Source organism: Carassius carassius, chromosome 7, assembly GCF_963082965.1.
Source record: "Carassius carassius chromosome 7, fCarCar2.1, whole genome shotgun sequence".
Lineage (NCBI taxonomy): Eukaryota > Metazoa > Chordata > Actinopteri > Cypriniformes > Cyprinidae > Carassius > Carassius carassius.
In genome coordinates this window covers 37282600-37305527 of record NC_081761.1, presented here as the reverse complement: position 1 = coordinate 37305527, position 22928 = coordinate 37282600, and the positions used below count along the sequence as shown (strand labels likewise).

The 22928-nt window shown below is 36.5% G+C and overlaps 1 protein-coding gene across 1 annotated transcript; it reads right to left on the bottom strand.

The window, feature by feature from the left end:
• Positions 1-7262: 7262 nt before the first annotated feature.
• On the bottom strand, positions 7263-14839 carry LOC132144279 (uncharacterized). The gene is made up of 4 exons (XM_059555059.1): positions 14797-14839; positions 13607-13921; positions 13211-13528; positions 7263-7783 (listed from the first exon to the last, which is right to left on the bottom strand). Exons 1-4 carry the CDS (start codon positions 14837-14839, stop codon positions 7263-7265), a joined length of 1197 nt encoding a protein of 398 aa, XP_059411042.1.
• Between the last annotated feature and the right edge of the window lie 8089 nt (positions 14840-22928).

Here is a 22928-nt window from a genome sequence, read left to right as displayed (position 1 = left end):
TATGTTAATGAATATAAATACCACTTTATTTTAATGGGTCTTTTGGAACATTCTTTTGACAATAAATAGCATTGCACCTATCTCAATTAACTCTCATTAGAGTATTGTTAAGCTGTCTGATTAATATCTGCTAACTCATGATTGTTATGGTCTCTCAACAGACATTTTTCTAATTATAAGTAACTTTTCAAGTACATCTCAACTTATTCTAACCCTAACCCTAACCCTACCAGTCTACTAAACCTGTATAAACAGTACAGAGTTAGTAGATATTTATGAACAGAATGTGTTAAAGGGACCATCAAATTCATAAAGTGAAACCAATAAATTATTGTTATGAACAAACTTATCTTTAACAATTTAACATTTCTAAATGAAAGAACATTAACCTACATTAATAAATGCTGCAAAATGAATATTGAAGATAAAGTACTTTAACTACATCGCAGCAGCTATACTGTAGGTAAATGGATCCTACAACAACCCTCCAATGTCAAGATCCCTTCTTGCCCCCACAGTCCACTTTTGAAAAAAGGAAATTAAACATTCACTAAACACAGCCCCGTAGTTCATAATGTCAACAATACTCACCATTTATTACATTCAAATGTAATTCAATAACCTCTGAATCTGAAAGTCTAATCTTGTAGCTTCCAGAATCCTGTGCATTTAGTTCTCTGATTAAGAGCATGACGTTTCTGTTTTTGTTGAGATACAAAGTATATCTTCCTTCATTAATCCATTTAGCTTGTTTTTTGTTGTCTATTATTATATTCCACTTCTCACTGGTTTGTTTTGTAGATTGTGATTGTTATCAGGTGAAAACCTGCCAGAATCAACAAGAACACTTCCTCCAGAATATCCAATCACATCAATGTATTTTTCTGTAGCTGTCAATCAGATTAATACTTTGATCAGAAAGATGATGAACAGAAAACAGCATCATTACTGCAATGATGAAAGAGAAAAGCTCTGACCTGAGATCAGGTAGAAAGTGAAGAAGATGAGGAGGATCTTCATTGTGACTTGAGTTCAGTCTTCTTTCTGCTGAATGATCTCTGTGTGAATCTCTCTGTCTCTACATCTGTCTGCTTTAGTTACTTCCTCTTTATTCAGCTCTTTATCAGTAATGAGCAGCTTTACTGGCTCCTCCCTCCATCACCATTGACTGAATATTACATTAATCACACTGAAAGAGCGCCACCTAGTGGAGGATACACTGTCTGATACTGAGAGAATATACAGGATTCATGTTCACTATATAAGGACAAATGATACTGAAGTGAATCAGATCATCCTGAGCATTTTATCAGTCTCCCACTATAGGATAATTGAGTATATATGTTCACAGTGTTCAATGCATATACCACAAGGTGGTATATTATATATATATATATATATTTGGATTTTTGACTTTTATAAAAAAAAAAAGACCATATATGATTTGATTTTGTTCTTTTATACTTTATGCAAAATAAAAAACTAATAATGTGGAATAGTGGATTCAGCACCACGGACAGCAACCTCCAGACAAACTTCAGCATCACTGATGACAGTCGAACATAAGTTTTTCTGCTTCCTTCCCTTCACTTTGACTTTAAGCATAACAACATCTGCAAATAATGCCTCTATTTAATTATCAAATATTAGGACGAAGTTTAATTCCTCCAGATTCATTCTTTGTTTTTGAACATACAGGAGGTGATTAAATCAGTGTCATTTATAATGAATCAAACCAGAACAAAAGCAAATAAATGTTTGTTCTGTATCAACTACCACACAATACCAGTCCATAAAACTAATTTCCAACCCGAATTCCGGAAAAGTTGGGACGTTTTTTAAATTTTAATAAAATGAAAACTAAAAGACTTTCAAATCACATGAGCCAATATTTTATTCACAATAGAACATAGATAACATAGCAAATGTTTAAACTGAGAAAGTTTACAATTTTATGCACAAAATGAGCTCATTTCAATTTTGATTTCTGCTACAGGTCTCAAAATAGTTGGGACGGGGCATGTTTACCATGGTGTAGCATCTCCTTTTCTTTTCAAAACAGTTTGAAGATGTCTGGGCATTGAGGCTATGAGTTGCTGGAGTTTTGCTGTTGGAATTTGGTCCCATTCTTGCCTTATATAGATTTCCAGCTGCTGAAGAGTTCGTGGTCGTCTTTGACGTATTTTTCGTTTAATGATGCGACAAATGTTCTCTATAGGTGAAAGATCTGGACTGCAGGCAGGCCAGGTTAGCTCCCGGACTCTTCTACGACAAAGCCATGCTGTTGTTATAGCTGCAGTATGTGGTTTTGCATTGTCCTGCTGAAATAAACAAGGCCTTCCCTGAAATAGACGTTGTTTGGAGGGAAGCATATGTTGCTCTAAAACCTTTATATACCTTTCAGCATTCACAGAGCCTTCCAAAACATGCAAGCTGCCCATACCGTATGCACTTATGCACCCCCATACCATCAGAGATGCTGGCTTTTGAACTGAACGCTGATAAAATGCTGGAAGGTCTCCCTCCTCTTTAGCCCGGAGGACACGGCGTCCGTGATTTCCAACAAGAATGTCAAATTTGGACTCGTCTGACCATAAAACACTATTCCACTTTGAAATAGACCATTTTAAATGAGCCTTGGCCCACAGGACACGACGGCGCTTCTGGACCATGTTCACATATGGCTTCCTTTTTGCATGATAGAGCTTTAGTTGGCATCTGCTGATGGCACGGCGGATTGTGTTTACCGACAGTGGTTTCTGAAAGTATTCCTGGGCCCATTTAGTAATGTCATTGACACAATCATGCCGATGAGTGATGCAGTGTCGTCTGAGAGCCCGAAGACCACGGGCATCCAATAAAGGTCTCCGGCCTTGTCCCTTACGCACAGAGATTTCTCCAGTTTCTCTGAATCTTTTGATGATGTTATGCACTGTAGATGATGAGATTTGCAAAGCCTTTGCAATTTGACGTTGAAGAACATTGTTTTTAAAGTTTTCCACAATTTTTTTACGCAGTCTTTCACAGATTGGAGAGCCTCTGCCCATCTTTACTTCTGAGAGACTCTGCTTCTCTAAGACAAAGCTTTTATAGCTAATCATGTTACAGACCTGATATCAATTACCTTCATTAATCACTAGATGTTCTCCCAGCTGAATCTTTTCAAAACTGCTTGCTTTTTTAGCCATTTGTTGCCCCCGTGCCAACTTTTTTGAGACCTGTAGCAGGCATTAAATTTTAAATGAGCTAATTAAGTGGAAAAAAAGTGGAAAATTTCTCAGTTTAAACATTTGCTACGTTATCTATGTTCTATTGTGAATAAAATATTGGCTCATGTGATTTGAAATTCCTTTAGTTTTCATTTTATTAAAATTTAAAAAACGTCCCAACTTTTCCGGAATTCGGGTTGTCAATGAAATCAATAAATGTAATGTTTAGGCTAGTTTTAGAAATGTAAAATTACCTCATAATAATCACTAGAGGGAGCCAGAGGATTCAATAAGACAGCTGGTTGTGCGTTTACTGTGTGCTACTAAACTATAATAAATGCAATGGAGAACAGGCCATCACAAACACTAAAAACTAGAGAAATTCAACAGAGGTCGCCTGCACAGATTACAAGAACAAAAATACAAATATGAATAGTTGATACTGTAAATCTTTGTTTACAGTCAGACCAAGTTTTCTCACATTATTCTCTCACAGACTACAAAATGCAGTCTCTTTATTGTATATTCTTATAATACACTATCCTTAAATAAATTTCACAAAATAATCATATTAATAATAATAATAATAATACAGTTTCATATATTTTGAATATGTAAAAATCTAGTCTGATATATTGTTTAAAATTAGTCATTTTGGTAAGAACGTGTTTAATATGATTATTTTTATACTGTATAATTAGTAACGTCAATAATTTATTTGAGTCATATGTTTGAGTTTGTTAAGATACTGTGAGACTCACAAGCCTCAGCGTGACTGTTAGTTAAACCACTGCTGATAAGCTCCAGAAAGATATGTTTCGTGGTGTGTCATTGCAAGTCTTTTGAAGATATAAAATAGATTTGTGTGAGGAACCGATCCAAATGTAACTGATTACTCATTGAAATCTTGTCTGATATGTTTGTTCATTCATAGGACGATTTACCCGCGAACAAAAAGGAGTAGTCCAAACTGCGCTTAAACCTCATTGGCTCTCGAGTGTTTGCATCTTTTTTATATTTGGATATTTATAATCTAAATAAAAATTAAACATGATGGATGAATGATTTGGGGTCTTCTGAGTACAAGGTTAATGAACAACAACATGAAAAATTCCAGTGAGACTGAGAGCAAAAGATACTGAGGGGTTCAATATTTTACTATATGGGGAGGCTGCAGACCTGGAGCCGGTAGATAGAGACAGGGGTAGCTGCAGCATGGAGCAATGGGCATGCCAAAAGGTTTCTCATTGGTGAAAGGAGTGTTAATGTCTTGATAACGAGTGAAAAGCCTGTTAAAACTTCAGCATTTGAAAAACACAAGAGACATGAAGTTTTGACATTGGGTGCCAAACAATATATTTTTTTTTTTTTGGCGTTTCACTTTTGTTTGTTTTTATTAATTTGTTTGTATTTATTTGTTTATTTTAGAGCTCTTCATGGGCTATTTCACACTTTAACACACATTTCAGTTCTGAATTCACTCAGAGGATGCAGAGTGGTTATAATAACTTTAAATGAGCTATACTCTGCATGCTCACAACAAAAAGTGTATTTTCCTCTATAACCACAGAGCTACATCGTGTTAAGACAGTGACAGTCAGAAATATGAAGCCCCTAATGGTGTTCCCCATGGTTCATCCATTGGTATTTCTGTATGATATGTCCTGTATGCAGATTTGCGGAAATACCACTACATATTAATCTACTTGAAAAATGATTTCAGAAGATATCAGAATAAATAAAATATAACAATTTATTATCAGTCAGGTAAAAATGTATTATGCTAGTTTACATAGTCAATTAAAAGATATCAAACCAATACATGATATAAAATTCTCAAAGATAAATCTAATAGTAAGGGATACATACCTGACTTTAGGAAAATACAATAATAGAGTGTGTGGACACACTCTCTAGTATTGGCTTTCTGGCTACAGAATCGCCCTGTATTGTTTTGTCACTTACCTTATATACCCAAAAATAAGAAAAACAAAGAAATCTTCAAATTAGTTGTAAAAACATAAAATACCTTTTGAGTTTATTGGCTTCATAAGGAAATAATTATAATAATAATAATAATAATAATAATAATAATAATAATAATAATAATAATACATTTTATTTGTAACGCACTTTACATCAATTCAATGACCTCAAAGTGCTACAATGCACATAAAACAACAAACTATATACTATAAACTTTAAAATTAGCGTAAAAAGAAAACAAAGACATAAAAATAGCACTTTTAGCCATAGGCTTTTCTAAAAAGATGGGGTTTAAGTCCTTTTTAAAAAAAGAGTCAACAGTTTGTGGGGCCCTTAGATGGACAGGGAGAGCATTCCACAGACTGCGTGAAGCTGAACAGAAGGTGCGATCGCCCATAGTTTGAAGCTTAGTCCTCGGAGGCTGGAGGAGGTAGGCCTGTCCAGAGCGGAGATGGCGTGAGGAGGAAAGGGGGGTGATGAGTTGTTTGAGATATAAGGGGGCAGTTCCATGGAGGCACTGGTGGGTCAGAAGGGAAACTTTGAATTCAATCCTGTACTGGACAGGAAGCACAGTTCTGAATGTATTGCAACTGCTGGATGTTCTTACTTGGGATCCCGATGAGGAGTGCGTTGCAGTAGTCCCGCCTGGAGGATACAAAGGCGTGGACAAGTTTTTCTGCATCAGGGAGAGTGAGTATGGGACGAAGTTTTGCAATATTCATGAGGTGAAAGAATGAGGTTTTGCATAGCTGTTTAATGTAGGCCTCATAGGTCAAGTGAGGATCCATTCTAACACCAAGGTTTGTGACTGAGGATGAAAGATGGATGTCATGGCCGGAGAAGGTGATGCTGGTGATGGTGGATGACCGGGTCTGATGTGGAGTGCCAACAAGAATGGCTTCCGTTTTTGAGCTATTGAGTTGCAGAAAGTTAGCCGTCATCCACGCCTTTATCTCCTCCAGGCAGGTGGAAATTGTGGAGAGGGCTGCAGAGGGGCTTGGGTTTGTTTTAATGTAGAGTTGAGTGTCATCAGCGTAGCAATGGAAAGATATTCCATGCCGGCTGATGACATAACCAAGGGGGAGCATGTACAGTGCGAAGAGGGTGGGGCCAAGGACTGATCCTTGAGGAACACCACAAGTGACAGAGTGTGTGTCCGATTTAGCACCACCCAGGGAAACATACTCTGTTCTGTCCATGAGATATGATGTAAACCAAGCCAAGGTAGTATCAGAGAGTCCAATAGAGGAGTGGAGGCGGTGTAGAAGGATATGGTGATCCACGGTGTCAAATGCTGCAGTGAGGTCGAGAAGGATGAGAAGTGATGGAGATCCAGCATCAGCCGTCATCAGTAGGTCATTAGTGACTCTGACCAAGGCAGTTTCTGTACTGTGGCCAGAGCGAAAACCAGACTGGAACTTCTCATAAAGACTGTTAGTTATGAGATGGTTGTGGAGTTGGTCGGAAACTACCTTTTCCAACACCTTTGACAGGAAAGGGAGGTTGGAGATGGGGCGGTAGTTAGCAGGAACTTCTGGATCAAGGCTGGGCTTTTTGAGTAGTGGCTTGATGACCGCTTTTTTCAGAGACGTGGGGACATGGCCGGACCGAAGAGACTGATTGATGATATTGGTGATCATGGGACTTATTGCAGAAGAGTGACTTTTTATCAGGGCTGAGGGAAATGGATCCAGGTCACAGGTGGATGGCTTCATCTTCCTTAGCAGGACTTCAATTTCATGCTGAGTGATATCCTTGAAACAGCAGAGGAGCTGGGTAGTCCCAGATTGAGGGTCAGTGGATATTACTGGGGGGGTAAAAAAACTAGGGTGAAGAAGGGGGGGGAGGGAAGGCGGGGAAGCAGATACAGTGGGGGGGCTGGAGAGAATGGAGCGTATCTTTCCTACTTTTGTTTTAAAGAATCGGATGAAGCTGTTGCACCGCTCCTGCATATTACCGAAGTATAGGGGAGTCTGGGGTTTGAGGAGATGATTTACAGTTGAGAAAAGTTGCTTGGAGTTTCCAGGGCTATTGTTGATTATGTGGGAGTAGAACCGGGACCGTGTGTCACCGAGGGACTTGCTGTAGGCCTTCTGATGTTCCCGCTAGCTTGTGAACAGCGAGTCCTGAGTCCTTGAAACGCCGTTCGAGGACACGCCCTGTTCTCTTTTGTAGCCGCAGCTCCTTGGTGTACCAGGGGGCTGAGCATGTGAAGGTGACGTTTCTGGACTTGACTGGGGCATGGCGGTCCAGAAGTGAGCTGAGTGATGAATTGTAGAGATCCACAGAATTAGTGACTGAAAGGGGGTTTGCAGCAAAGAGATGGCAGAGGTCAGTAGTCAGGGTGACTGGGTTGATATTTTTAAGGTTCCTAAAACAGATTTTTCTGCTGGGCTTACTGATGGGGAACAGAGTGGGTAACTCCAATGTGATGGCCTTATGGTCTGACACGCCCAGATCGTGCACCGAGAGATTGGTGATGGAGGTAGAGTTGGTGATCAACAAATCAAGAGTGTGGCCTCTGGAGTGTGTTGGGACATTGACATGTTGGGTGAAATCTAGACTGTCAAGAAGATTATTAAATTCAGCTACAGAGTAGGAAGAAGAGTCGTTTACATGAATATTAAAATCACCAAGTATGATGATATTCCCTGGGGTTGTGTAAAGTGTGGTGAGAAGATCATACATCTCGGAAATGAAAGCTGGATTCGGTTTTGGAGGCCGGTAAATCAGAAGCATTGTAGTGGAAAGTGGCGGTTTACATTTGAATGCAAGGCATTCAAAAGAGGAATGGACAGGCAGGGAAAGGGAGGACAACTCAAAATCTACCCGGTGCACAACGGCAAGGCCACCACCTCGGCCAGTGGTGCGGGCCTTGCTGAGGTAGGTGTAGCCAGAGGGACAGGCTTCATTGAGACTAGAATAAACTTCTGGTTGTTGCCAGGTTTCAACTAGGCACATGAAGTGTATCTGCTCGTTGATTATATGGTCATGAATAAAAGATGCCTTGTTGTTAAGGGATTGTGCATTTAAAAATTAAATTTTTACAGGGGACGCTGGATTTGTGATAACAGAATGTCTCTGTAGGGGCCGGAGTAGGCTGTGATCCACTCCGCGTTTTCTGTCCTGCTTGGAATGAAATAGCCTCTTGGTGGCAGCGCTCTGATGACGTGTCCAGATCGACGGAATGCACTGCTCAGGCTGCTGATGGTAAACAAAGCATCTGCGTGTACTCCGATGGACATAACGGGAGCGACACAGAACTCTGAGTTTATTTACAATGGAGATGTTAAGTCCAGGAGTGAATGCAGGGTTGAGTCCACGGAAATGTGAAGAGGAATAACTGAACGCCATGCCAAACAAGGACGAATGCAACGCAGCCTCGCAAACCGCTGGCCGACAAGGCAGCCTGTCTGCCGATAGCCCGCTTATGCGAGCCAGCGCCGTGCACAAGTCCCACAGACGGAAAACAAACAGACACAGGAGGACAGCCCAGATCATGGAGCAGCCGTCAGGAAAACCTCTCACGGTGGACTCCAGTCAAGTTCATGGAAGTTTGTGGAAATGGAGATACAGGGATTTTCAGGTTGGTCAAACTTTGATTGGTATAACAAATCCAAATAACTCCAAATCAAGTTCGTGAAAGAGATGAAAGAGGGCTTTTCAGGTCCTTTCAGAGGGGTTGGTCAAACTTCGATTGGTATAAAATAATCCAAATGAGGGCTCTAGACCCAGTGAGCAGCGGCAGCGGCAGCCAAACGCGCCAGCGTACACCTTGCACCTATGGTTATATATATATGGTTATATATATTATTATATAACTTTATATATTAATAATTAATTGTCTGTGTGACAAAGAAAAGTAGGTTTATTTTTTGTTTTTTTGAAATCCTTAAAATTATCTGCTTTGAATTCCGCTGGGTCTCAGGCTGTCGACCCATTGAGTAACTTTAATAAATAACATGTACCTAACACTATACATTAGATTGGGTGAAACCAGGTAACCAGACCACATACTGTATGTGATGATGTCTTATATCAGCAAGCAACCAGTGTCATTTAACCACATATTCTCTAGCTGTTATTGCCACAATAAAGATTATAGCAGTTAAATAAGAACACTGACAAGTCTAATTGCACAACTAAAACCAACACTTATAACCATTATGGTGACATCAAACCAAACTATTACTTTTAAACAGACATCAACATCTAAATATCTGCTTAAATCTTAATTAGAATGTTAGGTGATAATGTTCTAATAATGTTATTAATAAACATTTTTTGAATGTTTTTAGAGAAGATTATCCCATCTTTTGAGTGAACGTTCTGGTAAAATAAATAAAACTACCTGCTAAAAACATTGTTAAACAATCCATGGGAATGTTCTTAGAACATTTTTAGAACAAAAAATTATAGCTGGGATGTTCGGATTCTAGATTGGAATGAATGTTGGATGAGAAGCTGAAGTGGTGAAGCAGGATGTCATAAAAAATTGTGAAAAAAATGTTTTGAATGCTTATATAACTAATTGTTTATTTTGTCACTGTTTTGGATCACACTAGATTATTCATAACCTTAAGTCTAATATATTGATACTAAGAAAAATAATCAGTGTTGATTTCGGGGGGACTTGGATACTGTAGGTTATTTTATGCACTCTTATAAGCAAAAATAATAATAAAAAAATTAAATTAAGCTTTACTTTCATCTAGCAAATATTTCATATGACTAGAATAATGCACTTTAGAAAAACACCTGAGAATATATTATAAACTTTTTTTTTTTTTTTTTTTTAAATCACATCATCTTTTTATAGAGTGGAAAAACTGGGGCACTGAAAAACTATTTCCTGTTATTGATCACACATGCAGGTGACTAAAGAGCTTCTTGTTTTGACCCACATAATATGAATACAAGTACAAAAGAAAACCACAAGCTGGAGAGCATGTCATGTTGATGATGTTTAGCACACTGACCACAAATTCACCACTTTACTGTATTCATCTGTTTGCTGTACAACACAACAGCAACTGACATTTTAGATCTGTTAGATCTCTGATGACTGACTGATTTCAGAAAAGCAAACTATTAGTGCCATAATATGCTGAAAATTATGAAAATAAATCTTAATAAAAAACAATTTAATAGAACAAACCTGTAGATGTTGTCGAAATTGCATTTTTTTGTTGTATAAAGGTAAGTTACTTATATCAATTTTCTAAATGCACTTAAAACTACAAATATGTGATATTTAAAGGATTTTATAGACATTTTCTGTCACTGAAGAATTGTGGACTTCTATTTGTAATCTCACTTCATCACCTCCAGAACATGTTGAAAGTGAATGAGCAGCTCTTAGTCATTATTGTCTTCGGTTCACAGTGATGTTCATCTTCTGTCTGTCTGTGTTCATGCTCATGTCTCACTGTGGGTTTCCTGAAGAAGTCCGTTTAAACTTTACAGTCAAACTTATCTGAGACGGTGAAACTTCATTTGTTTTCTGTGGCTTTGAGATGGACGGAAAAACAGCCTGCTCGTCATGCAAACAACTTGAGCATTCGTGAGAAACTTTGTGAAAAGAATATCAGATTAAAATACAGCTGTGACTGCTGGATGTTAGTTGATATGTGAATGTTTAAAACAGAAATTATATAAAACATTAATAACATTAATAAAATTAGTATAAAAACAAGTACAACTTTTTTTTTATCTTTCATGATGATCATTATAATCTTCAACTGTATTTCTGAATGTTTCTGTGGAATCTGTTAATACTGAATATATTATATATATATATATATATATATATATATATATATATATATATATATATATATATATATACAAGATTCAGTAATCCTCTGTAAATGCTGTTTTATTACATTTCATATCATGACAATGTTTAACATTTGAAATATAACAAAATGAATTAAATGAAAAAGGCTAAATTATTGAATCAGTTACTTTATAAAACATTTCTAAAGTTTGCAATTTGCCAAAAATAATGATGTTATTAAAATTATATTTCTCATAATCTCTCATTTATTAGTATCTCTTGTATGTCCAAAGCAGGTGATAATAATAAATATCCAGAGAGATGATAAAGAGAAAACAGCTCATTTTAAAAGCTCTGAACAAATTCTTAAGCTTTATGTGTCATAACATAGGCTCTTTGAATTCCTGTCTGTTTATACGCTGCTATTAAAGAGGTTTTATTACATATATGTCAACATATGTGACTGACAGATATTAATATTATGCATAAGAAGATCTGTGATCTGTTACATTTAGTTGAGTTAGCGGTGACTGACAGATGTGTAATTAGAGTGAATCTCATTCTTACTGAATCTGACTGTAGCTTCACTGAGAGACTCTTCATGCTTCTGGAAACTGACAGTAGCATACAGGATCCCATCAGAGGGGATTGTGGGTATCTGTGTGTGAGCGTCACCTCTTCTCTTGTGTCTTAATTTGCACACAGTCAGAGTGAATCCAGCGATCAGCAGCAGAATCACACACACACTAATAATCATGATAATAATGATGATCCTGGAGAAATCTGAGAATAAAACACATATGGCTTTTGTCATTTTGTATATGTCTGGTCTTTTTATACTGTTTACTTGTCTGTATATATACCCATGTACATATACTATATATATATATATATATATATATATATATATATATATATGATAGGTAAAAATTTGATAGCCTGAATGCACTGTAAGTCGCTTTGGATAAAAGCGTCTGCTAAATGCATAAAATTAAAATTAAATTTATGCATTTAGCAGACGCTTTTATCCAAAGTTTTAGTCTAAAATTTCTCCTTTCACGTTTTTAATATATATATATATATATATATATATATACATATATACACACCTGTTTATTTAAATTGTGTTTCTCCTTTCACTTTTGTCCTTTTTAATTATATACAATGTTTATTATTCTGCTATTGTTTTAGTAGATGATGAAAAATATCAAAACTCTGTGTCATTTTTAAGCAAGATGCTAACATTCTAATCAGATTCAATAATCTATGCTAAGCTAAGCTAAAAGTGCTACCGCCAGACCCAGAGATCGGCTGAATGTATTCAAAAATGGTAAAACTCAACAGTTTAACTCTAGGGGAGTTGGAAAATGAGCCTATTTTCTAAATTAGTGGAGTGTTCCTTTAAAGCGTTGAATAACCGAATATCAAAACATATTTTAATTAAACTGTGAAAAGATGTCAATACACAACATTTTTCAAGTTTAATCCAACAAAGTTCAGAAGACGTGAAATAAAGTGCGCACATCCATAATAAAATGTCCCTTACACTGCAATGTGGGATGAATAAAGTCCCCTTGTAGTGAATCCATGCATTTTTCAAACATAATAAAGACTTTTTTTCTCACTTCCACTGACTGTGGTGGATGACGTACGACATATGCGTTGTGCGCGCGACTAGATAAATGCAGGAGCATTAGCAAAAGAAAACATCCTCTTGGCTTATATTGAAATCCTCCGACATTTTTCTTTACAAATCCTCGTTTTGAATTTCTAATTCATGACCGGTGTTTTATTTTGTTTTGTCTCCACGTTTGTCACTAACCACGCAACACCAACGACTTACGTCATCCACTGGAACAGCTTTCATGTACGATAGTCAGTGGAAGTGATAAAAAAAAAGTGTTCATCTGAAAGAAGAAAGCACATTTAGCTGGGATGCTTTTAGGGTGAGTACGACAAAGACTAATTTCCTTTTTTGGGTGAACTAACCTTTTATTAGTTTGGGCTCTGTTGCTTATTTTCACCTTTAATATTTTAGAAACATCCAAATGAAGGGGTTATTTGTTTTAATTCACAACATTAGTTTAGAGAAATGTTTCCTTAAGAAAAACTGACATGTGGCTGAAATATTTTCAACTTAATCAATATGGTATACAATTATGTAATACCACATATATTGAAACCACATTTTTTTCTGATAATTAACACATGGAAAAATACAAAAAAACTCTAATACCATTGCTGATGAGGTTGAGCTGAATTTGAGTGTTCAGGGAGATGAAAGTCAGATCTGTGTCTCTGGTTTCTGCTCCACACCAGTAAACTCCAGCATCTCTCACACTCACATTACTGATGCTCACTGTAACAACTCTCTCTTCATTTCTTTCTGATGAACCACTCATTTCTGTCACTTTAGATGAGCTGATGTTCTGGCAGATGTGATTATCATCCTCTTTACAGAAATGAACTTTATGTTTCTCTGGGATCTGACAGGTGATGATGACTTCTTCACCGAGATACACAGATTCTGTCACTCTCTTTGGATATTTTGCATCTACAAAGCAAGAAAACCTTACATAGAATACTTTATATTGTATAGGTAAATTATTTGTTCAGTTTCTCTGTTCCTCACCGTGTTTGACGCTCAGCTGTAGTTCAATGAATCTCTCAGTATAGTCAGATTCTTTCACTCCACACCTGTAAGTTCCTGCATCTGCAGCTTTCAGCTCTCTAAAAAACACCATCAAGACTCCTGCTCTGGTGTCGTCATATAAAGAAACATCTCCATTCTCCATCCATTCATCCTGAACTCCTGGACTCTTCCTCTCTGAACATCCGTCTGATTCTTTACAGATGTATTTTGGTTTGGTTTTGTATTGAGGATGTTCACACTTGATCATCAGACGACCTCCTGAGAAGCCGCTCACTTTATACACATTCAATTTATCTGTCAAACACAAATATCATTAAATCAAATATAGATTTTAGAATTTTACAACTAGATTTTATAGTTTGTTTCACTCACTAATAATATGTAGATGAACAGTATTAATAATGGAGTAACTATATGAGTGTCTGTCGATCCAAACTCCACACAAATAAACTCCTCCATCATCTGGTCTCACAGCAGTGATTCTCACACTCAAGAGGTTTTTAGACTTAGATTCAGAAATACCAAATCTTCCTTCCTTATTCCATGTGCTGTAGATCATCTCAATTGAGTTTATTTCTTCTTTAAATATGACCTTTACATTATCAATATGATTGTATGGATATTCACAGCTGAAGGTGGCAGTTTCTCCAAAATTCACCATCACTCTCTTTGACACGTTACAACATGGACCTGTAATCCACACATTTATTTTTTTTATGAATATAAAAAATATTTCAAATGATCAGCAGTTCTATTACACATACTTTGATCATAAAATGACTGACCTTCTTCCACATTTAAAGTCATATATGTTTGCCAGCTGTGAAGAACATCAATTGCGTATCTTCCAGCATCACGTTGATTTATATCTCTGATGTAGATCATGAGGTTTCCCTCATCGTTTTGAAGCAGTGTGATTCGTCCTTCATTAATCCATTTAGCATGTTTCGTATCATTTATTATTGTTCTCCACTCTGGTAATTTGGCCATGTATTTAACGGAGTCGCTGTACCAAAGTTTCCCAGAATCAACTAGTACACTTCCTCCAGAATATCCAGTGACACTGAAGCATCTCACTGCAGCTGTCAATCAGATTAATAATGTGATCAGAAAGATGATGAACAGAAAACAGCATCATTACTGCAATGACGAAATAGAAAAGCTCTGACCTGAGATCAGGTAGAAAGTGAAGAAGGTGAGGAGGATCTTCATTGTGACTTGAGTTCAGTTTTCTTTCTGCTGAATGATCTCTGTGTGAATCTCTCTTGTCTCTACATCTGATTTAGTTACTTCCTCTTTATTCAGCTCTTTATCAGTAATGAGCAGCTTTACTGGCTCCTCCCTCCATCACCATTGACTGAATATCACATTAATCACAATAAAAGAGCGCCACCTACTGGAGGATACAGAGTCTGATCCTGAGACAATAATCCCCAGCTGCAGACAAGTGGGTATAACTGCAGACTGGAGATGGCAGGGTCTCCTTTCGCAAAGACTTTCAACATTGGATGTAGCTTCAGACAAGTTTTACTGACTTACATTTCAAAATAAAACTTTATACAAGAAACATTGTTTCTAATTCATCTAAAATAAAAGGTGCTATATAAATAAACATTATCCATGAGAGCAGAGGCCTAAGCTTGTGGCCAGTGGTGTTTGGACCCAAGTTTGAACCTCTTCATGATGTAAACGGGAATCACTCAGGAGCCGTCCCAGCAGAGGGGAAAGATTTTACTCTATCATTTTATATCAACGGGGCCGTCCCGGGTCACGAAATTCACAGGCTAGTAGGGGGTGGTAATACTGGGTTTAACTAAAAAGCTGCCATTTTCTGGTGAGTCTCATATCGCATAATCTTATTAACTGTTTATCTCCTGAAATACAACTTTCTTTACCACACTATTCAGCTCAAATCCCGCCATTCAGTCAATTTCACTGGTTAAGGTAAGGTGTGGGGTAGGTTTAGGGGTTAGCGTTTTTTGTTGCATAGTTTAGTAAACACTTTAACTGACACAACCAAGTGTATTGGGGAAAAAATTGTGCATGCGTGTCATATATATATATATATATATATATATATATAAACAAAAGTGCTTTTCTTGACCTAAATATTAAATATAATTTTTTTTTTCTGTATGTTCTGTCCATGGTCCTTGAGATGCCCTTTGATTTCACAACTGTAAAGTTGTTGTTTAAAAAGAAAATTTGGGACTTAATTCAGTTTGATGATATATTAATATCTGCTTTTCCTTATATGTCAGTTTGATTTTCGTCTAATACTAAAATGATGGTGCAATTTAATTTTGCACTTGAAAGGAATATTTTTCTCGCTTATGTTTGTCTCTGTCCAGACTACAAATTACCATACTTTTTTTCACATTTCCTCACTGTGTGGAAGTGCTTCAATAGCAGCAGACTGAAATCTGCAACAGGGTATGTTTTAGGGGCACTTGAGAAAGAAAAAACAAACAAACGAAAAAAAGGATTTAAACTTTAAAATATGTGCTACATCATGACTAAAGCTCATGACATTTTAGTATTGTGTGATACTGAGTGCACAGTACTATTTAAAAGGCATTTCAAGCACTTGTTTGTCCCCCTCATTCAGGAGCCAATGATAATAAAATACCTCCACACAGTGTGATGGCTGCAGAAAAAAACAGTGTCTTCTGGGGTTTGGTGAAAGAGCTGAGGTTCCTCCAACTGAAAGAGGAAGACCAGAAGAAAGCTCTTCTTCAGCTTTCACAGGCCAAAACCAGTTTTATTTTATTTTAATTTTTTTTCATAAATGAACCCCGATATACAGGATGTCCCGGCTAATATGGTACGGTTGGCAACCCTAGCTTCCCAACTAGAAATTTTTAATATTCTCGGAATGTTTTCAGCGGCAAGTTTTATTTTCATTCCCAGAATGTTTTGCTAAAAGGTAAGATAACATTCTCTAAAAACATTCTAAAAATGTCTATTGATAACATTGTTACAACATTATTCTCTAACATTCTAATAAAGCTTCCCATCACACTACATGTGGACTGACATTGCTCAGAAGTCAGATGTTGGTTGAAAGTGAAAAGCCAACCTCTGTTTGGTGTCAAACTCTTGCGTAAATACTCCAAAAACAGTATTACCAACTTCACGTATTATAAACAAGATTTTTTTTATGTCATAAATAAATAAATAAATAATCTTATTGAAATTAACGGTGTTTATGGTTTATTGAAAATAATAGTTTAGTTTGAAGTCACCATTATGGTGATCAATACTTAGGCAGGATGAGTCTTTCAGTTACTGTGCATTTAACTGTTGTTACTATATTTTTTACAGCACAAACAATGAGAGAAAAAAATGTCATCAGGTGACATAGATTGCTTGTTGATGTTAAAATTTTACTTAAGTAACAATCTGATCAACTGCCTTCATCATGAGTATAATCTATGCTGTTAATTTTATATTAGTGACTAGCAGATGTTAGGGCTGTGCAAAAAATCGAATGCGATTTTCATGCACATCTTATCAGTAAAGACGCTCCTGTAATTAGAAGTATATCTCAAGCATGTGTGTTCAGATCAGGGTTGCCAGGTTTTCACAACAAATCCTTCCCAGTTGCTTCTCGTGTGCATTTTATCTTCCCAAACAAACTGTGAATATTTAAATTAGTCCTCTCGAGAGAAATGTGAAATCAAATTCATAAATGTCAGAGTCAGTCTTTCTCCTTTGCAGATATTGTAAACATTTCTCACTTTTCATGATGACAATCAGGTATGTTCCTATTATGGATTTTCTTCTGCTATCGGTTTAGTTCATCAGTTTGAAACCTAGATTTGTTCACTCTTTATGGTAATGATATTTTAGTCTACATCTTGCCAGGATGATGTCTGATCTCTTTACACTGCAGTTGAGAGTGTTTTACAACACATTCTTATAACAGTCAGAGACAAGCTAACACAAGTCGTCTCTGGACCAAGATCCCAACTAAACAAAACACTGATCACCACAATGGTGACTTCAAATGAATCAAATATCAACATTTAAACCTCTGTTAATTCTCAATAAGAGCTTCTCTAGATGTTTGACAGAAATAAAGTCAATCTAATAAGTAAAGCTGGTGAAGCTGTTTGTGGAGATGTTTGATCCTCATCTTCTGAGATCTTCAGATATTTAATTTCTTTGATTTGCAGTTAGGTTAATGGGCATTTTTCTGAAATGACACACCTTGATTAAAACAATCAAACTTATGTTTACTTGTTCTTGTAAATATTCAGACTTGTATGTACAGACTTATCATTTTTCTCATCTATTTGCTGTCTGATGATGATTCCACTTATAATATCACATCAGAAACTGACATTACACATTCAGTAATTCTGTTACCTTTTCTTCTTTTAAATTAGTATTTACAATTTGTATATTGGTGTGTTTATGTAAAAGTACTAAATGCAGTAAACAATACAATGGCTGCACAACTTCATTGTATAAATCTTCTACTAAAATATGCCAGTATAATTAACATGTGTGGCCATGGCCTAAAGTATTGGTAATGACAGAAAATTTTATTTTTATGAGAGAAAAAAAAAATCAATAGATGCAAAGAGTCAGTATTTACAGTGTTTCACCTTTTTCTTCATAACTTTTGCTATTGATCTGGTATGTCAGATTCTGGACCAAATCCTGACTGATGGCAATTCATTCTTGCCTAATCTGCTTGTCCACTTTCATTTTGATTCTTGTGGATTGACAGCTTCTCTATGTGATTGAGATTCAGGGAGTTGCCTGGCCACAAATTCAAAATTTAACTAAAATAATGATATCTGAGCCGCTTCATAACCGATCTTGCCTTGTGTGACATGGTGCTCCATCATGGTGGAAAATCTTGGCCCAGATCATGGCCAGATTGCTCCTGAGTCACTGGAAGAAGTTGTCCTTGCAGGACGTTTTGATACCATTCATGCCAGTGTTTGAAAAACATAATTTTTTACTTATTTATGTATGCATGTAAATATGTTTGCAAAACACAACATGTTATTTATGTAAACTTATGTTTTCGACCGTGGCTGTAGGGCATCTATAGAGCCTTAGCCGATTTACAAGGTACTGTAGCTTTAACATCAAATTGATTTAAAATAAAAGGCTTAAAACATATAAGATATAATACCAACTATACCACATACAACAGACAAGATTAATAATTCAGTTTCATCCATCATACCCAAAGATAAAGTGCAGTGCTTTAAAACTATAAGACAGGAAGAGCTAAATAAACTTATCACTGTATCTAAACCAACAACATGTTTATTAGATCCTGTACCCACTAAATTACTGAAAGAGTTGTTACCTGTAGCAGAAGAACCGCTTCTCACTATTATTAACTCATCGTTATCTTAAGTTCATGTCTCAAAACCATTTAAGCTGGCAGTTATTAAGCCTCTTATTAAGAAATCAAAAATAGATCCTAGTGAACTGGCAAATTATTGCTCCATTTCAAATCTTCCTAAAATTTTAGAAAAGTCTAAAATTGTTGCAAAAAAAAAATAAATAAATAATAATAATTCAGGTTTCAGGCACCATAGCAGAGAAACTGCACTTGTTAAAATTACAAATGACCTGCTTCTTGCGACAGATCAAGGCTGCATCACATTGCTTGTTTTACTTGATCTTAGTGCTGCGTTCGACACCATAGATCATGACATACTCATAGATCGATTACAAAACTATACAGGTATTCAAGGGCAGGCTCTAAGATGGTTTAGATCCTACCTGTCCAATCGCTACCATTTTGTTTATTTAAATGGGGAGTCATCTCACTTATCACCAGTAAAATTTAGTGCCACAAGGATCCGTCCTAGGTCTCCTTCTATTTTCAATAGACATGTTGCCCCTTGTTAATATTATTAGAAAATACGGAATTAGCTTCCACTGTTATGCTGATGATACTTAGCTATATATCTCAACGAGACGAAATGAAACTTCTAAATTATCTAAGCTAGCAGAGTGTGTTAAACATGTAAAAGATTGGATGATCAATAATTTTCTCCTATTAAATTCGAATAAGACAGAGATATTAATTATTGGACAGAAAATAAACTAGACGGATGTAATGTTACTTTACAAATCTGGGTGTTACATCAGACAGCAACTTGTCTTTTGAAACCATATTTCCCATTCTACAAAAACAGCATTCTTCCATCTTAGAAACATTGCCAAGCTACAATACATGTTACCCGTTTCTGATTGTAGAAAAGCTAGTTCATACATTCATGACCTCTAGACTGGACTATTGTAATGCACTTTTAGGTGGGTGTCCTGAATCTTCAATAAACAAGCTACAGGTAGTCCAAAATGTAGTGGCTAGAAACCTTACCAGGTCAAGAAAACATGATCATATTACCCAAATTTTACTGTCTCTGCACTGGCTACCTATTAAGTTCATATTAGTAAAAATTATCATTACTTAACTTTAAGGCCCTTAATGGTTTAGCTCCTGCATTACCTAACTAGCCTTATACACTCTCAGAAAATAAAGTTATAACTGTAACTGTACCACTCTTAGTGTTCCTTTCTTGTGGTGATAAACCCCATGGTGAGGGATATACCAAACGTTCCCTTCATCCGGTTTTAACTGATGCAATGGTACCTTTTCAGCATAACCTTGCTTCAGTACCTGTACATAACTGTTAAACTCTGAAGCAGTGTTAAAAGTAACACTGAAGCAGAGTTGAAGTTAATGAGATATTTAAGAAGTTAATTGAGTTATGATTGAGCATTATTAAAGACACCTGATGTTAACAAGCAGAATCACCAACCGAGAAAATCGCAATTTGTGTGTCACCATTATAATATTGCTACAAGTGTGACTGCATCATATAATAATTGCTGTTAATAATGTTTATCGCCTGGTTGACTACGTCTTGTATAATTTTTTTGAAAAATCCTGTCAAGTGTGCACAAACTGACAGTCAGCACTTATAAGCTACTACTAAATATTGTAGAACTTAATTTTCTGTAAAGTTGCTTTGCAATAATTTGTATCTAAAAAAGCACTATACAAATAGTCTTGAATTGAATTGAATTGAATAACAGATACATCATACATGCAGTTAAATTAGTCTCTGTTCAGCTGTAGTTCAGTGAAGCTCTCAGTATAATCAGATTCTTTCACTCCACACCTGTATGTTCCTGCATAATTGCATAAATATTGTAGAACTTAATTTTCTGTAAAGTTGCTTTGCAATGATTTGTATAGTAACAAGCACTATACAAATAAACTTGAATTCATACATCATGAAATGTTCATGAGCTACTAAGATGGATCTATTTTCATATACATATAGTGACATAAATACCAATCATTTTGTCACTTGAGGTGTTGTAGGGTAGTTTCTGACGTGCGAGATCCAAACAAAACATCGTCCTCCAAAGTCAGCTTTATCAGATTTATTCATCACAGCTTCGACTGGTCATTTTAACTCACAGTTTTGCTGCACAATGCACTTATGATAACACTGAATGCTGCCACATAATCACATCCAAACACGGTCAAACACAATCTCCAGACACGGTCAAAAAATGTTGTGCTTCCCTGTAATTACACACCTGCCCTCTCTTACTCTTTACCTACCTATATACTCATTTAGGCCCACACTCCACCCAGTGGTAAAACAAAGAATTGCAATAGACCATAATGGCTCTTACACCCCAGCCCATAATTGTACATGGAAGGTAGACATTACAATTCAATACAAGATTAATACAAAGAGCCATTAAAGCCCAAAGCAACATTGTAAACACTGCATTAATCAGTACTCTGTAGGTCACAAGTAAACAGTTTTTGCAATCAGTCCATTACAATTCCATTACAGTCATACAACAGACAAAGCTTTGTCACAGGTCTCTCAAGTACACTGGTTTTAGTTTGTACTCGCACAGAATGCACAAATCCATTTTTATCTGGAAAGACTTCCAAAACTCGTCCCATCAGCCAAGATCCAAGTGGAGCTGTTGAATCCACAATAACAACGATGTCACCAGGAACGAAGTTTCTCCTTTCCTTATTCTATTTCTGCCGATCTTGAAGCAAAGGCAAATATTAATTTGTCCATCTTTTCCAGAATAAGTCACACATATACTGGACCTGTTTCCATCTCCTCTTGCTGTATAATTCAGATTTGTCAAATAGACCAGGTGGTAGTATTGGTTTACCTTTCATCTGAAGAAGGTGGTTTGGAGTAAGTGGTTCCAAATCATTAGGATCATCTAACAGCTTGGTTATTGGGCGATCATTCAGAATGGCCTGAATTTCGCACAGCACAGTCTGGAATCCTTCATCATCCAAAGTTTGCTGATGTAAGATTGAATTTAAAATTCTTTTGACCATTCTGATAACACGCTCCCACACTCCGCCATAATGTGAACCTCCCGGAGGATTGAAACTCCACTGAACACCTTTCTCAAGCATTACCCTTTGAATCTTGCTTTTATTCCATGAACTAAGCATTTCCTTTAACTCCCTTTGGCTCCAACAAAATTTGTACCATTGTCTGATCTTATGTGATTTACTTGCCCTCGTCTGCAAATAAATCTTCGTAGAGAGTTGATGCATGAACTGTGTCCAAAGAATAGGTGACTTCCAAATGAACTGCACGACTTGCCATGCAAGTAAAGATGACTCCGTAGCGTTTTACAATGGAACGTCCTCTTTTAACTTCCACAGGACCAAAATAATCCACCCCAACATTTGTAAATGGAGGCAGATCTGGAAGGAGTCGTTCCTTTGGTAAGTCTGCCATCTTCTGCTCACTCACCTTAACTCCAAAACGTCTGCAATGGCCACAACTTGATATCATCTTTCTGGCAGCTGCATTATCCTTAATGATCCAATATATTTTCCTTAGCTTGGAAAGCATATGATTTCTTCCACTGTGGCTTAACTGTTGATGTATATGCCGCAAGATGAGTGTGGCGATATGCTGTTCCTTAGCCAGAATGATCGGATGCTTTCTTTCCTATGGCATAACAGAATTCCTCAATCATCCTCCAACTCTCAAAAGACCATCTTGAGAGATAGGATCCAATTTATATAACTTACTATCTCTTCTTATTTTTGAAACAGATGAAGACGACAGAGCAGCAATTTATTTTCTGAACTGTTGCCGTTGACTGAATGCAACAATAGCTGATTCAGCTTCATTCAGGTCCTCCAAAGTCAGATTTGGTGTAGTCACAGAGTCTGTTAGCTTTTGAAGCTCTTTCTCTATCTTTGTAGAAGAAATTAATACTCCAGAAGAATCCAAAGATGCTTGAATTT

Bases quoted from the DNA above. Each gene is read 5' to 3' on its own strand.
- LOC132144279 (XM_059555059.1), bottom strand. From the start codon at position 14,839: ATGAAGATCCTCCTCACCTTCTTCACTTTCTACCTGATCTCAG. The intron at 13,922-14,796 runs GTCAGAGCTTTT...TGTGTTTGACAG, and splicing joins CACTTTCTACCTGATCTCAG to ATAAATTGAATGTGTATAAA. The intron at 7,784-13,210 runs GTATTAGAGTTT...CCTACTCTGTAG, and splicing joins GCTCAACCTCATCAGCAATG to CTGAATTTAATAATCTTCTT.